This window comes from Ammodytes marinus (assembly GCF_949987685.1).
Source record: "Ammodytes marinus genome assembly, chromosome: 7".
Lineage (NCBI taxonomy): Eukaryota > Metazoa > Chordata > Actinopteri > Uranoscopiformes > Ammodytidae > Ammodytes > Ammodytes marinus.
Window position 1 is genome coordinate 7760545 of NC_137211.1, and position 17138 is coordinate 7777682.

At 39.8% G+C, this 17138-nt stretch overlaps 1 protein-coding gene across 11 annotated transcripts in view; it reads right to left on the reverse strand.

Moving 5' to 3' along the window:
* ubr4 (ubiquitin protein ligase E3 component n-recognin 4) overlaps positions 1–17138 on the reverse strand; it is a 52494-nt gene that overhangs the window by 30340 nt on the left and 5016 nt on the right. For 4 of the 11 annotated variants that reach the window (XM_080030949.1, XM_080030948.1, XM_080030940.1 and 1 more), the window contains exons 2-32: positions 16947–17044; positions 16717–16820; positions 16439–16568; positions 15966–16111; positions 15621–15720; positions 15330–15471; positions 15083–15207; positions 12870–12994; positions 12682–12741; positions 12364–12554; positions 11705–11804; positions 11434–11571; positions 11149–11266; positions 7743–7930; positions 7474–7630; positions 7248–7333; positions 6962–7131; positions 6300–6579; positions 5714–5843; positions 5354–5433; positions 5144–5272; positions 4091–4273; positions 3677–3799; positions 3347–3576; positions 3137–3255; positions 2931–3028; positions 2614–2771; positions 2278–2484; positions 1926–2027; positions 1741–1841; positions 68–455 (exon numbers count right to left, since the gene is read on the reverse strand). In XM_080030949.1, coding sequence (XP_079887075.1) covers positions 68–455; positions 1741–1841; positions 1926–2027; positions 2278–2484; positions 2614–2771; positions 2931–3028; positions 3137–3255; positions 3347–3576; positions 3677–3799; positions 4091–4273; positions 5144–5272; positions 5354–5433; positions 5714–5843; positions 6300–6579; positions 6962–7131; positions 7248–7333; positions 7474–7630; positions 7743–7930; positions 11149–11266; positions 11434–11571; positions 11705–11804; positions 12364–12554; positions 12682–12741; positions 12870–12994; positions 15083–15207; positions 15330–15471; positions 15621–15720; positions 15966–16111; positions 16439–16568; positions 16717–16820; positions 16947–17044 — 4506 coding nt within the window. Of the gene's footprint in view, positions 1–67; positions 456–1740; positions 1842–1925; positions 2028–2277; positions 2485–2613; positions 2772–2930; positions 3029–3136; positions 3256–3346; positions 3577–3676; positions 3800–4090; positions 4274–5143; positions 5273–5353; positions 5434–5713; positions 5844–6299; positions 6580–6961; positions 7132–7247; positions 7334–7473; positions 7631–7742; positions 7931–11148; positions 11267–11433; positions 11593–11695; positions 11805–12363; positions 12555–12681; positions 12742–12869; positions 12995–15082; positions 15208–15329; positions 15472–15620; positions 15721–15965; positions 16112–16438; positions 16569–16716; positions 16821–16946; positions 17045–17138 lie in introns of all 11 variants that reach the window. The other 7 variants (XM_080030947.1, XM_080030942.1, XM_080030944.1 and 4 more) reach the window with 3 other exon arrangements.

Sequence of the window (17138 nt, forward strand, 5' to 3'; positions counted from 1 at the left end):
GATATCTTCTGACCTTAGCCCTAGCACTGATACCAAACAAGTCATGTCTGTGAAAATGATTTCTTACCATCTGGTCAGCCAGTCGATAGCTGCCCTGTGCAGCTGTAGGTGGCCGGCCCCCTGTCCAGCGCTGGCAAGTGTGGCCATGATGACCATGAGCTCAGGGAAGCCTGTTCCATCACCATTGGCCAGCATGTCTGTCGCCATGGGAATGAGTGTGCTGAGAAGTACAGTGCACACTCCCTCGCCCACCTGGCTATTGTCACGCACAATATGAGTGGTGAGCACCTGCAGAAGCTGTCGATTTTCTTGTACTATTTCCAGTTGCTCTGAGTCCTTTGGTGGGGTGGCGGTCATACGCGTCAGCCAAGACTGCAGACGAGGAGGCTCAACACACGCCAGCTGGGCCAGAGAGCCACACAGACTTAACAGGCTGGGGTTGGGGTTCTTCTCAGCTGGGGAGGACACAGTATCACCATTAGTATAGTTAGAGAGGTAGCATTTTTTAAATGTATTTTTTTATATTTGACACTCTTAGTCAGTATGCTTCGGATATAGCGTTCGTTGGATCACAGAACTGTGTTTTAAGGCCCAATCGAGTGGATTTATTGGGGCCGATTGCCGACGCCGATTATTGGCAGAAAGAAATCCGATAACCGATTAATCGGCAAATTAAATAAATGTTTTACTCAAAAATATATATTGAAAAAAATTACTTTTCTGAATTATGTGCTGTTGTAATTAGGGTAAAGCATTAATGCTATTCATTTTGGCTACCTCCAAGTAGGGGTGGGAATCTCTTGGCACCTCACGATTCATGTGTGAATTTCAAAAATATATTTATATGCACATCTGAGTTTGCTACTCGGAGTTTGCTAATCACTTCCTACTTTTGTGATGATCATTAAAGACAATCAACAGATGAATTGCCTTCTCTAATATTGTATTAAGAGAAAAGCTTTTCTTGTCACAAATATGACTTTCTATGAACAGTGCAATAATCAATGCAGCTTGCATTTCAACACAATATGGAAGTATGTAAAAACTAAACCGATTCAGTTTTATTTTATTTCTAATCTCGTAAATCATGTTTCTATAGGATTTCTATTCCATTATCTATTATTTTCTATGTCATTTCAACACATTGTACAAAAAGTATGGCTTGGAATTCAGCTCTCATACAAAAACGTAAACAGAGATAAAGCCGGTGCAGGTCATGGGTTTGCTGCTCTCAGCCCTTTTGAAGCCACATTGGAAACAACTCGCACATGTGTGGTGTGCATGCGCAATGGCGCTGGAAGTATTAGTATTTACAAAAAAAAAAAAAGAAAAATTATTTAAAAAAAATAAATAAATAAAAAAATCGATTATTAACTTTTCTGAATCGATTCAGAATCGTCCGAGAGAGAATCGATATTAATCGGAAAATCAATTTTTTTTCCCACCCCTACCTCCAAGGCAGCAATACATTTCACTTAACACATTTGCTTGATACATTTTTTTTTTTTTTTTTTTTTTTTTTTTAAAAGGCACCTTTTTGCCCTATGCCGATTATTCCTTATTTAATGGTCCTTTATCGTTAAGTGTATGATTTTAATCTCTAAACACTCTGACAGCAAGCTTTTTGGCCAATGTGGCCATTCGGTACAGAACATAATACATTTGCCAGTCACATCTGGCCAAAGAACAATCCCTACGAACCAGTTCCTTTGAAGCATACTCTGCTAACATCAAACTTACTGAGCTGGAAAAGCTTGGTGAAGAATTTCAGCACCCTGTTGCAGAATTTTGCCGACAGATTTTCATTGGCCGTTGCCATCATTATCTGGACCAGCTCGCCGCTGCAAAAAAAAGGGGCACAGATTAGTGAGGCAGCTGTGTAAATGTGTAATAATGCTGCATGTGTTATCAGCTGAAGGAAATACCTGAATGAAAAGAACTCTTCCATTGCCTTCCGGACTTGAACGCTCTCAAGCTGCTTCTCAAGGTATTGCAGGCATTCCTCAAGGACAGACTCATCCAAACCACTAAAAAGAGAGATTGAATGTTGATAAAAGAACAAACAAACAATGCAAACAATAAAAATGTAGGCTATTAAATAAAAACAATATGCTAAACTAGGCTAAAAGCTAGACAGAGTTGCACATTGGGGATGGATTCATCAGTGGGTTCCGCATTAAAAACACTCCTCAAAGATTGTTATGATTCAATGTTAATATAAAATATAATGTTTACTGCCGGTTTAATTAATCATCTAGCTTATCACACATGGCATACCTATTGGGGTCTGAGTGATTGGCAATGATGTTGTAGCACCCTGTCACCAAACGCTCGTAGACGCGAGCTAGGAAGGCATCTGACTCTGATGGGCCGAGGATGCGCTCCAGTGAGGTGCTGCTGATCTCAGCCACACTCTCTGTGCTGCTCTCCAGCAGGAGGGGCAACAAGGTGCGCACAACCTGCGAAGGATTCAACTCTTCTGTGCTGAGGAGACAAACATGCAGAAACATTAAAGAAGATTACAACTTTTTCATGAGTAAATTCTATGTATCACATACTGTTGATTAAATGTTAAATGATTCGGATTTTAAATAGGTATGGATGAGAACTTACACAATGAGATCACCAGTGAGGCGAACCAAAGAGAGTAGGATGTGTTTGAGAGAAGAGGCCAGAGGCAAGGACTGACAACTCAATGTACCGAGGTGAGCGGCTTGGATGGCACTGATGTAGCTCTCTGATGGAATGGTATCATTGGCAAACGCATTTCGCTGTGAGAGAAGAGATACACCATTATTATTATTTTTTAACTATTAAAAGGTGCTCCAACTGTTAAAATAAAAAACAAACAACTCTATGGTGATTAGATGTCCTGCTTTCCTTAAGAAAGTGCTTAAAAACAGTCATAATCAACAACTTTATTCACATACCCATGAACCAATGTTGGGGAATTCATTGGTGTGGATGTTGTTCCAAGTCTCGCATATTGTCTGAACAGCTGATGGTAAGTTCTGCATAATGCTTTGACCTGTAAAGTTTCATATAAAAATGTTGAGGTTAAACAGCTTGTTTATAGTACAATTTAAGTTGAAGTGAATATACTGCTTGACAATTCTCGAGTAATGCTTTCACATACCCAACATGTTAGCTTTGCAGCGGGTGGAGCCAATTGACAGAACTGCAGCATAGCCTTGGAGCTTGGCATCTGTAAGCTTGTTCTCCCCTTCCTCTGGAATGTTCATTAGTAGGTAGGACCTGGTCACGACACATTTGGTTTATTAGTTTGATTAGGATAAACAGATTAATGATTTACAGCCTGGGCCTTATTTTTTCATGAAAAATGAACCTTGTAAAAGCTGTGTAAACATCAGTGAGCTGCAGTGTGGCAGGCAGCAGGTTCTTCGTGATCTCAGATGACTTGTTGGTGTCTGCCTCAATGGCAACCTTTGACAAGTGCTCGTCTAGGGAAACCTGCACTTTAGAGATGACTGCATCCAGTGTGTAGATTGCTTGTAGAGAGGGTAACTGATCAAGTGGAAGGATGGCATTCGGGTCTACACTGGAGAAGGTGGAAATCTGCAACAAAGTAAAGCCATCAAAGAGTGAGAATTGCATTTAAAATGTAGTTAGGATCAATGACTACACAGGTCAACAGTGACTTTGTTGTTATTATTACCTGTCTGGCAATGTACTCCTCTGCTAGCTCCACGTCATATTTCACAGTGCTGCACTTGGCAGCCGTCATCTCCACCAGAGAGGCTGCTTGGTCTGCTTTCATTCCCTGCTTGACCAAGTGTTCCTGTCGGGAAAACATTAGCAAAGTTGTACATCAAAATAAACAACGGTGAAAAAGCACTCAAGACATGACATTACAAGATTATAGACACAATACAGTGTAAATCTGAAATCAAAAAGTCACTCATTTCAGATATGCAATTCTGCAGCTTCAAGTTTCATTTAAATGTTTCAAAATGTAAAATTATTATGAATAGCTAAATATCACAAATATTTTGAAGTAATTCATTTGTTTTTAGGCATCAATCAGGTTTATAAAATTTGCATTCTGTAGGACTTCCAGGTAGCAACAGACCTTGATCCAATTCACGTAGGTAGGCACCCGGAGACGAGAGGACCATCGCAGTGTATGCAGGATATCGCTCTCACTGGGGTCGCTGCAGCCAGCCTTCAGCTGCTCCATGTAGGCTTTGGAAGGTGGCAAGACTCCCAGGATCCTCCAAAGCACCAGGAAGTAGTACTGAAGGGAGCATGCCTCCTGTGTGGGGTGAATAACATATATTGTTTGCTAATCCCTAAAGGCCAGGACACACCAGCCCGATAATCGCCGTCGTCAAAAAAAAAGACGAATCTGTTTGGTGTGTGCCGTGACGTCGGCCGACGTAGAGGTCGTCGGGCTTGTTTTGAGCCTGGCGGCCGCCGATTGAACATGTTCAATCGGCGGCCGACCGTCTTTCATTTGGAGCAATTTGATTGGTGGAGGGCTAGCGAATCAGTGAAGCCCGGAAGTGTGGCGGGTAGCACAAACAGCTAACAACAGCTAGCCATCGTTTTAATGTGTTTGTTCGTTTCGTTTTGAGAGTACTCACATGCATCAACCCTTGTTGACTGCTCGACACCATGCTCGACACTCTCTGCTAAAAATTGTGCTCTTATGGTCCATAAATATAAATACGTATTTCTATCTATGTTTATGGTTTATGCTCTAGAGAGATGTCCAATCATTTCCGGCTTTCGTATTTTTTCGGGCCACAATACAGATTAGCGCCGCCTGCTGTTGTGGAGACATACGTCCCGCGAGTGTACGGAAAATAAACAGTCGTCTCGGTGTGTTCTTTGGCCGCGACGGGAAGATTGGAGCTTCCTGAAACGGCCGACTCCATTTTTTGCGTAGTCGGAACATGTCGGACTGGTGTGTCCTGGCCTTAATCCATACCGACTTCAGTCCAAATGTTAGCTACTGAAGATACTTCACACGTCTTGGTTCTACTTCACATTAAAAGGCTTTTGAAATCAAACAACTGGAAGGCTTTTATTTAAAACAAATTCAGGAAGTGTTCCTCTAGTCCTGGCAGTGCATTATGGGCAAGTTTACTATATTTACAATGTCCATATGGTGTGTTCTTACCATAGGAGTGATGGGCTTGTTCTCCTGTCTTCTTGCTGTGTCAAACTCAGAGCCTGCAACCAGGAGTGAGATGAGCCACGCATACAGTTCGTCGTATTTAACTGCTCCATTGAACAGCTTAGGAAAGACCTATCAGGGGAAAATGGTTCTTTTAATAGTATGAGGCACAGGAAAAACAAAATAAGTATTCATCAAAGGTCAAAGGCTCACCTTGCTGTCCAGTCTGCTGATGTCATCTTCAGACGCCTCAGGAGACAGAACGCAGTAGAATTTGGGCTGAACATTTGAATCTAGGAAAGTATAAGGAAATAATATTAGCCAATGAGTATATGGCTTGAAGGACTTAAGGACTGATTTATGAGGTTAGCGCCATCAAGGGGAATAATTGGCAATACATGAAGGACAAGTGACTTTGGTGGCAAGACTATTTTTGGACATAAAATCTTGGTTTACTCAAAAATACGTAAATGTGGTAGGCAAAAAACACTCCAAGCAAGGGGTGAATTTTTGTATCAACTGTTCTGTTCTAGTCAGTTGGTAAAACAAGTACATATCTTTCCTTGTTCTTACCTGCCGAACAGTGTTTGGCCCAGTTCTCCTCCACCTCTTTGAAGCCATAGTAAAGTGGGAGACTGCCTCGCTTGCCTTCCTGAACAGAACTTGGCCCGGTGGATGGTGGGGTGAGGAGGTTATACTGCACCTTTAAATAGTATTCAAGGAAAATGAGAGAAGCTTAATTTCCTATCGCCACAGTGCAACACACATACTCATATTTATTTATTCAAAGAGTAAGCAGTAGAATAATGATGATTCGTACCAATTACTTAATTCTAATGCTGGGGTAATTAAATCAAAGATAAGTCATTCAAACAATGAAATGTTTGGAAACTGTAGCGATATGTGAATTTGTGGTATTATGAAGATGTGGAGACAGAATCTCCAAATGAATTCACTGGGGAAGTAACTGAATTAATATTGTTAATGTAATATTAAGGATGGGGTCTTTAAGTTTGCTATGGAATGGTGGATTATTTAATTCAAGCATTTGCTGTACAAATATGTTTCTTGAAAAGTGTCAAAATAAAAGTAACAAACATATAAACAAATAGACAGAACCAAACTTAATCCATGCAATTAAAAAAAATAAGCAATGAACCTGTTCAAAAAGGTAAACGGGAGCCTTGGAGTAGTGACGCAGCAGGTAGTCAAACACCAGACAGAGACGGGCCAGGTTGAGGGGTACAGCCTTCAGCTGGGCGTCTCTGCTCTGTGCCACTTCAGTGATGGCCTGGGTGACCTGGGTCAGGACCGACAGCCGACCGCGCTCAGACAGATTGTGGAAAAGGAGCAACAGCAGCTGGAGGTGCTCAACGTTAAGGTCGTCCTCTCCGTGAACAGCACTCTGGATAGTGTGTTGCTTCAACGTTCCCAAAAATCTATGAGGGCAGGAAAAGAAAGGGAAGCAGAAATGAATGAAAAAGGGGAAAAAAGACAATCTATGTGTAAGCTAGTACTTGTTTCAACAGGTATATTTTCTATACATCCCCACAGTTTGTGCAGTTTTGCAAACCCTAACAGACCAGCTGGTATCTTTATTTATTTTCTTTTTAGAATTTACAGTTAATAGATCTTTCCCCTCTGTTCTTGAATATAGGTAAATATCGTGATACTGATTAACTTTAAATGGCCATATTCTATTCACTCTTTATACTTCACATATAATATGGCAAAGTGAAGCAGAGCATTTTCTATGGAAAAGAAGGAACTACAGCTTGAGTAGTTCTAAAACAGTGCTAACTAATATCCAAGATACCATACCTTTCCCAGACTTTCATACAGTCAGGCACATCTGGTTCTCCTTGCACATTGGCTTTGTGCTGCCATATGAGAAGAAGTCTGGAGAGGACCGATAGTGATTGAGGGTGAATGTACAGAGGCCAGGGACCCTCGGAAAAGGGTGCAACACCCAACTGCTGAAGAAGGGTGCTCTGTGAATGACAAGAGACACAGCAATAAGTCTGACAATCAATTCATAAATAATACTCATTCTTACAAGCTCATCCCAGAGATTTATGGTGAAGGTTTGACAAGAAATTTCCTTTACCTGCAGGGCAGGAGATGGAAGATCTGATGTCACCAGAGTGTGGTTGAAGTGATACAGAGCTAAAGAAAACACTTCATCTGAGGAGCCTGAAGAGAAAATAAATTAATTATACATTGCCTTCAATGCTGTTTATCAATTATGGGCTACACTCATTATTAAATAACTGGCCAACGTATGGAAATTATGGTAGAATTTGAATGATAAGCATAATTTTCTTCATGTGTACCTTTAACATCTTTGTCCACGTCTTTGATGATGCTGGCCAGTGTAGCCATGTGCTGCTCTGTGAGAGACACGCTCAGGTAGTTGCGGATGAAGTTGTTCCTGGACTTGAGCATTGAGGTGGTGATGAAGTTCAGAATGCTGGAGGCTAGACCGAGAAACTATAGGAACAAACAATTTTCAGTTGCTGGCCTGTCACATATTAAAAGCAAAAAACTGTGAGTGGAGACATATTGATAGGTACGCTAGTCTTATAATTAAAAAACTACTCACCAATTCTGGGTCTTTACGACCAGCTAAAATATTGCCGTTCTCGCTTGGATTCTGCTTGCTGGGGCTCTTCAGTCTGGGAGAAGTCTCCAGGGGCGGTGGTGGTGGAGGCGGTGGGGGAGCGACTTTATCTTTGGTGGGTGAAATGGTCTCTTCAAACCAAAGCCCCAAGATGGGTTCGCTGTCATCATCTGCAGAAAAATTATTTAATGAAACATCATTTTATATGAATTTCTTACAGTGGGGGTGAGAAGCATAGCAAGACCTACAAGCTATTTGTGGAGTGGTAGCAGTGTCATCACAGAGCAAAATGTAAAAAAGCTCAGTAATTGTTCATGACACCGACCACACAGTGCAGGCAGTGGACAGATGTCTCTTAGTTCAATACTACAAGCTTTTGGTTTATAGAGTTCGTCTCAGATTCTAGACCTCTTCCCAATCCAACTCAGATGACTGCCCAATTGTAAGACGTATGTTGGCATATCTGATTATAGGACTGTATATCAATCATCAATCTCTGACCTAGTATGCTTTCTGACTAAGTACAATAATATCAGCACATGCTCAAGCAGAGATGTCAGAGATGAGGCAGGACATTCTTTCCAATCAACCCCTTCTAGGTATTTCTGTTGTTTGCCATATGAGCATTGAAGTTTCCCAGCAGAACTATAGACTTATCACTACTGCCCTCTCCAGACCCCTACCAAGATAGCTGCAACATAGGCGGCGACTCCTACACAGCAGAAAAAATGTCATTCTTATACTTAGGGATTGTTCTACCGAGGTCTCAGCATTAGTTTTAAGTATCTACATATTAATTCAAATACAAAAACAATGAAAAACTAAGAGTTACAAATATAGAATTAAGTTCATATTCACATTTTCATGCAACATATAAAACAGAATATGTTTTCAGGTGAAAGCAACACGTAGCATTGTGTGTTTAAAGCCCACAGTTTACAAGCACAAACTTGAATTTATTGTATTCAAGAATAATACCACAGTTTTGACATGGATCCCATATTTTTTAATTGAGGGTATTTTCTGACATGTGTGAGGAGTAATGCTACGGCAAGTATAAAGAATTTGATGACCAAAGACAAAATGTGTAAGATCTGAGGAATGCTAGGTACTATGACCACAAAATCAATATCCCAAATCATTTTAAAATATTGAACTTCAGTACTGACAAGTCACTAAATGAAATAAGTTGAAATTTAATGAAAATTTGATCTGATCTTAAAATAAGGCAGGACAAGGCAGGGGCACGGACTGAATGACAGATGTGTGATGTGTTTATAGGACACAGCTCTCGAAAGCACCAGGGAGAAACTTTTACCCAACATAGCAAGAGGAGCTAAATTGAATCAGGGGGTTACTGTCAGTTTTTGTATCAGTAACTTTTCCATTCATCACCTAGCTCCATTTTAGTTTTTAATGCATGTAAAAAAATATAATAATAATAATAATAATAATAATAATAATAATAATAATAATAATAATAATAATAATAATAATAATAATAATAATAATAATAATAATAATAATAATAATAATAATAATACAATGAGCACTCACATGTCAATAACATTGGTATTATCCTTTGAACCACACTGAGACACAGATGAACCTCTTTGACAAAACATTCAAATTTAGCTCATGTCAATTTCATTGGAAAGCACCTTTCAGACTAGGGGCTGTTTTGCCAAAGCCTCTACATCTGTGGCTCCGCCATTTTCTAAGCTATAAAGGGCCACAGCTCAAAGCCTAAATTGTGACACAAACAATCACAAAATGAATCTAGGACAGTGAAGTGGACACCAAGTCTTTGACCTGAGGACAGAAAACTGCTGACCTGAGACACAAGCTGCACTTGTCTTCTCCTGTCTTCTCTCTGCTGAAATAGTAGACACTGTCAACTACACTGTCAATGTATGATGAAGAAACACAAATTTAAAAAGGACATTACTGTGTGCGTGTTTATGTGTTTACCCTGTTCACTAGGGATGCACGTCTACGACTAATTTCCCCAACGTTTAAACGGAAGTTTAATCTAGACTAGTCTGTTAAAAAAGCAGTGAGAAAACCAAGCACAATGTTTCGCCCTCTCTCTCCCTCTTTTACTAGCTCACAGCTCTAGGACTACACACACGTTCATTCTCACACATTTTATGTTCAAGTCCAAGTGATGGGCAATAAATTACTAACCGACTAGTATTTCTGGTGCCGACTAGTGAGGCAGCGGACGTTTAAAGGTTTAACAGATTAGTCCTGTGCATCCCTACCTTTCACTACTGCCGTAACCTTACTGACTAAACCACTGACAGCACACACTTGTTTCACAGATACAGCTCAGCACTGACACTAGCTCAGAGATCAAACACAAACATGACTCTGCTTTCAGCATCTGAAGAATACCTGGATTAACGCCTTTGCACACCGGGCGCAACGTGAATAAACGGCACGTAAAAGCGAATGTTTTGAAATGTGAATTGTGTCGCGTCTCACTTTAAGAAGCGACATCCCAGAAAAATCGAACTCAGTTCGAAAAAATAAAAGACGCAAATTTGCGAAGCAAAACTACGGCGCTGGTGTGGAAGCTTGTATTGACTCCGTATACGTTCGTTAATTAACGAACTAATCGCACTAATAAAAAGCGCACGGTGTGCAAAGGCCTTTAACTGATGAGCATGGGTGTGCCTCCGTCACATCTACAGTTTTCCGATGCTCTTCATATCTGATACCAATTTGTTAATAGATAGTTTATGTTCAATTAAAAATGTTTTTTTTTATTGATAAATAAGTTTTAACACAAATATTGTGTGTATATTCAGCAATAAATAATATATTGGGTAGATTTATTTTTAATATGCTTAGAATGAATTAATACATTCATTGGTACAACCCTTCTCTCCTTAGGCAGGCACTGGTGGTAGAGAAGAGGAATACATTGGCCACTGATATATTGTGCATCCCTAAAATGTAATAGCATCAATTTATACTTTCTGTAGAGAAATTAGACATATGGATCCATATACAGTTTGCAGCCTTTGCATTTTCCACAACTACTGAATAAACATGTCACTTTTAATAAAGTCATAATTTTATTTATAGTGTGTTAAGTTTGTATTTCATCATTTTCATATAACGCCAAAATATCCACGTCTTCCTTTTTCTCCCCTTGAAAAACATTTTGCTGCACTGCCTTTTTTAATAGATGTTATTTACTGTATTGTTTCATGTAATATCTGTGTCAGGAAGCACAAAAACCCAGACGTATGATTTTTTTTTTCTTGATTTGCAAACAAAAAAGGCTGCTGTGTGAATGCATACTCGCATGAACTTTCCAATTTTAGTGAGGATTTCGGATGTGATACTGTTATAACTTGAATCCAGAATGATCAAGTACCTTGACTGCTGTCCTCCTCTGTACTGCTGAAATCATCCTCGTAGTAGGTGTTTGAATCGGTAGAAGCGCTGGCATCACTGCTGACTGAACCCTTCCTCTGGCGTTGGAGGACACAAGCCTGATGGAAGCAAAAAATAAGAAAGGTTAGTAATTTCAAAAATAAAGCAAAAAAAAAAATATTTATCTATTGATCTTTCTGTCCTTTTTCGCAACAGCATCACAATAATATTTCTATTTGACAAAATATTTTGCAATTATCGGTATGTAAATTCACAATGGTTGCACCTTTTTGTAGGAAGTGGAGAGAAGGGTGAACAGTAGATTGGTCAGGGGCACAGAGTCAATGAGCCTTTGGACCCTCTGAATGGAAGTGCTCTGTGCCATGATGTTGAGCTCCGCTGGGGGCCCGTCACTCGCCCAACCCTGCAGGTGGGGGAAATTAGACTAAGGAAATGTTGCTTTTTAAGGAAAGATGTTTTTTCTTGCATGTTAAAATCAATTGTAAAAGGAAAACGGAATGAAGGAATTAAATATAATTGTTGTTTACTTCACTAACCCGGTGCAGAGCCTCAACTTGCAGATCCTGGAAAAGGGAAGTCAAAAGTTTGATGGCGTGGTTGGCCAGGATGACGGACAAAACTCCAAACCCTTGGTGCCTTAAAAGAAGAAAAAAAAACGTAAACAACCAGAATAATTAATGTACACAATAATTTTTTCCAGTGCGACGCTTTTAAAGAAATGTAATAATAGGGGGCGCTTCGTGGTGTAATGGTTAGAGCGCCCCTCCATGAGTCCTTGTCGCAGCAGCGTTCTCTGCATGTTATTCCCCTCTCTGCTCCATTTCATCTCTCTCTTAACAAAATTGTCTAATAAAGCAAAAATGCCAAAAAAGGATATTAAAAAAAAAAACATTTTATAATAAAATAATCTTTACATATCTGAAAAATATGCAGTTTGTGCGTTTTAATTTATAAACGAGCCAATAAACTCATTATGTAGCCACAATATCACAAAGTTAAATATGCCTTTCTTGTGAGCTGCTAAGATCCCTTGACAAAATGCAGAAATTCCAGAGATTTGACTGCAGTAACAAGGGCCAGCACCTTAATTTATTTAAATGTAAAAACAAACCTTTATAACTGTCTAATAACGACTAACAAAACTCAGTCAAACAGAAACATTACATTAATGTTTTTAACATTTATTGGAAATTACCCTTTGCCAGGACCAAGTTTAGGCGATCCTGCGCCGTCCTTGGTGCGAGCAGCAATATCCCGGACACGCAGGGCAGCTAAGGGATCCTTCTCTTTCCCTTTATCCGCCAGGGCAGTGGGGCTCAGGTTAAGAATCAGGTACAGGCTGTTTAGAAGGCACCAGGCTCCAAGCAGCTGGAAGTTCTGATAGTGCTGTAGTACACAAATAAGTATGAATTAATTCCAAGTAACCGTTAAAGCAGTCTCAGTACTTTATCAGTAAAAGATACTGAACTGGTGTCATACTATTATTATTAGTGGAATATAACGCGGTACTCACCTCTCCTCCAGCTCTGCGAGAGTTGCTGATGGCTTGTCCAATCATTTCATAGATCTCCAGCTTTTGTCAAGACAAATTTTAAATGGTAAACCATTTTATCTTATTAAGGTTTTTCATGCTTTCAATGCAGTTATCAGATAATCTTTTTAAAGAGCATATACTGAGAAGATTGCATTTAGATTACTCACACATTTCTGGACAATTGTGGCTGCATCATTTTCATAGTCCTCCTCTTTAGTCCCAGTGGAGGCAGAGCGAAGCTGCAAGCCACTTCCTACTTGCAGAATGGCCATGCAAGTGGCCACACTCACACCTAAAGGGTGGAAATTGATGTGTTTTTATTTTGTTTGTTTTTTACATTAACCACTTTGACTTTCAACTCAATGCAGAGAATAACAATGACATTGTTGCGTTCAGTTAGTCTATTGAGCTTGTTTTTCTAAAATGTTCTACAATTCCTCCTCGTTTGTTTGTTGAAAGTAATAGCACTGTGATCCAGGGTTTCCGCTAGACAAAATTGGTGCCGGTCATGTGACCAGGTTTCATTAACGGTCATATCGGAAAAATCCAGTTCAAGTAGGCCTATTGATAAGCAACTACTGTATATAAAGATTGATATCATCAAGGCATGTATATTTTTAGCCTACTATATTTAAATGTGGGCTACTTTCAACAGGCAGTGACGACAACACAATTCAATCAAAGCACAAAACATTTAATGTGCCGATAGGCTAGGCATATTTTTCACTTCAAAAGCAGAGGAAATAAAACAGCAGTTTTTGCCTAGAACTTTGTGAAAAATGTCGACTCAACACCGATTTTCGACTCGTAGCCGACTGAAATCTCAAAATAATTGTATTATTATAATGATTTTTGTTGGAAATGGAAGACGTCAGACGCAGCCGTATGCGAGTTAAATGTGTGGTTGTGAGCGCACTGCAGGAGCTTCACTTCTGCTATGTGTGTACATGAAAATGTCAGCTTCACAAATGGTTTGGAGATTTTTTTCAAACAAATGAGAAAATAGTGCAATGCAAATTATGCAGCATAAAGTTATAACACCCATTTACGACTGGGATGTTTATAAAAAAGCCTTCGTCCGAGGAAAGCAGCGTTTCACCGTGACACCTCGCCAGTGTGAGAGAGTGAGCCGATGCGCAGACAGACTCTGTGGTTTGACGACTAAAATCATAATCGGGGATATTCCGCCCGTAAGGGCTGCCAGGGTGGGAAGGCTTCCGCTATCTGATTACATTTATCGAGCCCGAAAATCACAGTGCCATGTCGCCAAACTGACTGCGCAACCGGAGAAAAAGTAAAGTGAAACAGCCGCTTCCCTCCGTGAGATGTCTACAGCAAACCGATATACAACCAGTCACCACCGTCACATGGACAGCGTTTAAATAAAGCTTCTCTTTATTACTATCATTGGAGCTTTGGTGCAAATTCTGAACATTACGGTGGCCGCTGTCTGTGGTGCTTAAAGGAAACCTCCGATCGCAATTTGTTTGCCCTGCCGCTGCAAAAAGTCAATGAATCGACTGATTTGTCGATATATGACTCTGACACGTCTACACGCAAAATAATGAGTCGTTCATATAAAACAAACTGGCTAGTCATATTATAAAGTGCGGACACAATTATTTACGCTGCAAGTCAGAAAGCCATAATAAAAAATCAAAACGACAGTAGGTATACTGGCTTATAACAGTAGGCCTGCTGCCTGCAGCGACTTACCTAGGCTACTATTATAGCCTACTTTAAATAAAGTTTAGGTCTTTTCTCATATCAAATACTAGCCTATTTGAAAAAAATAAAAAATAAATGCACTAATGAGTTTAACAGTCTCTCGCTCGCTCGCTCTCTCTCCCTCCGTTTCGGCTGAGCCACGGGCATCAGCTGTCTCTCCGGAGTCAGAGTCTTCTTCATTGCAACTTACGTTAGACTGGCTGCTTCTTGGTATTAAGAAGTCATTCTTATATATAATATGTCCTTGTTTTGCTGTGGCTTAGGCTTCGATTTTCCCGCTTGATGTCGCCGTTTTTGTAGTTTGTAAACAGTCCATTCAATCAAAACGAGAGCGCGTCATGCAGTTTTTTTTCCTTTTCCTTTTACGCATTCGCTACAGTCTACACACAGTTATTGTTTTAAATGAATGAAACATGTTTTTTCATCTATTCAGTAGTATTAAATAGTTGAAAATCACTGTAGCATGTTTTAAAACAATTTAAAGTGTGAAGAGGGAATTATTTCAACCAGACAATCTGACCGGAGACAATTAGAATTTTCGGTCCCCGTCATTTTTTTCCGGTCGGTGACCGGTAATTACCGGACAACGGAAACTCTGCTGTGATCATTGGTCAGAATAACTTTATTTTACACACAGGAAGTTGTCACCTACCAGCATAGAGACAGCTCAAAGCCAGCACAGTCATATCCAGTAACCTCCCTGGTGTCAAGGGCTCCAGCACAGGCAGGGAAAGTGTGTCTAATGCCATGGTAACATCTATCACCAGTGAATGGAATCTGAGTAAGAGATTAAAGTATAAAAAGGTCAAGGATTATATGGGGGAGAAGAAAAAAACATCTTAAACACTTCATCTAATACAAAGATGATATTTAAAGTATTGCATAAACAAAATAAATACCCATTGCGGACAGCAGTGGCATCAGCCACTGTGGCAGGCATGATAAAGAAAGAGTTAGCTGATACAGCATCCTGGAAACGGTTGATGTAGCGTAGAAAGTAGGGCAGGTTGAGGCACACTCGTAGCAACTTCTCAGACCCACCTGGGAATACAGGTTAGGGGGGGGGGGGAAGATATTAGCTCTAATGAAAAAAGCACACTCTCAAATAAAGACACTTATATTGTTTAGCTGTAAACTGCTAGTGTTAGCAATCTGAGCCAATGTCCTACAACAAAGCAACAACTACTCACCAAGTTCCTGTAAGCTTGACACATTCTGAGAGACAAAGGCATTTTTCATTTTGGCCTGAACTGCTTGATCTGTGGTTTGGTCATCGCAATCACTCTCAGCCTATAGTCGGAGAGGGTTGAAAAGTATAAAAATTATGATGATTATTAATGACAACTGTCAATGCATTGAAAGAGCAACAGCTTTGTATGTTGATTATTAAGGGTTAAGGTGAGTTTTGTAGTTGTAGTTTCAGTAGAAACACCAGTAAGAGCATATGTTAACAAGCTGTTGTCGTTAACTTCAGCTGTCATTTACTGATGGCAGTAATGGAGTGGACAGCTGGAGGGCTGGCCTGTAACACTTGCCTGCATGTGTGCTGATGATGGGGAGGCCAAGATGGTGCTAAGGTCAGGGTTAAAAACTGAAGTCAGTTGATTGAAGAAGTTCATTTGGACTTCTTTCTGTCGAAGTTCTGGGTTCACAGCACTGGGTAACTCCTTCTGGTCCTCAACTAATTAATGAACAAGAACACAATTTTCTCAGTCACGTAGAAAAGCTTGAAGATTTTGTCAATAAGGCCCATGTGATTATTCTGTCAATTTTTCAGCTCTATTGTTGATCAATGCCAACAATATCATTGAAAATTCAGATTAAAGTACTTAACCAATAATAAAAATACCAAGGTAGAAGCTTTTCATCAAAACGCTACTTGGTTTCAGTTTTAAATTACTTTGCTTGTTCTTCCTTAAATTTTTTTTTAATCATTTTACTACCAGTAGTGTTATGTCATGATGTTGATGCGTGACGAATAGTTTCTAGTCCCTTTAGGAAAACTCACCATCTGAAAGGGTCTTGACGGTTTGAGGCAACTTGGCAGATTTCATCATAGCAGTGAAAGTAATGATTTCTGTGCGATCTAGTCTGCTGCAGCCGGTGCAAAGTCCTTTTATTAGAAGAATCAGGTGTTTCTGGAGAAAAATTAAGAATATTACTCAATTGAAAGTGTGTGTTTATACAGTAAATAATGTCCTCTCAAAACAGAAAAAACTGGCACATATGACCATAAAAAAAAAATGCAGTCCCTACAACATTACAATCTCCCATTGTTCCTCTCACCTGTGATACCGCACATGCTTCGTCTGGGTTCTCCAAGCGCAGCAATGAGAACTCAATCAATACTTTGCAAGCTGCTGCAACCGACAGCAGCTGATTTCTCGGTACTAAGAGAAACAGAAGAGGAAAAATTATTTAGTGGATGAAAGAAACACAACCTGTTTCATTTATGTATTTTGGCTACATTTGGTATACATTTTGAATCAATTAAAAAGATATTAAAAGATACATACTTTGTCCACATACTGTGGTGATGTAGTGTGCAGAGAGTGCCACAAAGGATGAGTAGAAAGGCTCATACTGCTTGTCATGGTGAAGGATGTCTGATTCACTGTAAATGACAAGAGGTAGAAATCATTAAATAAGTCAAATATGGATTTACAGTAGGGCGGAAAGGTTTGCAGAAAATAAAGACTTGCTATTTC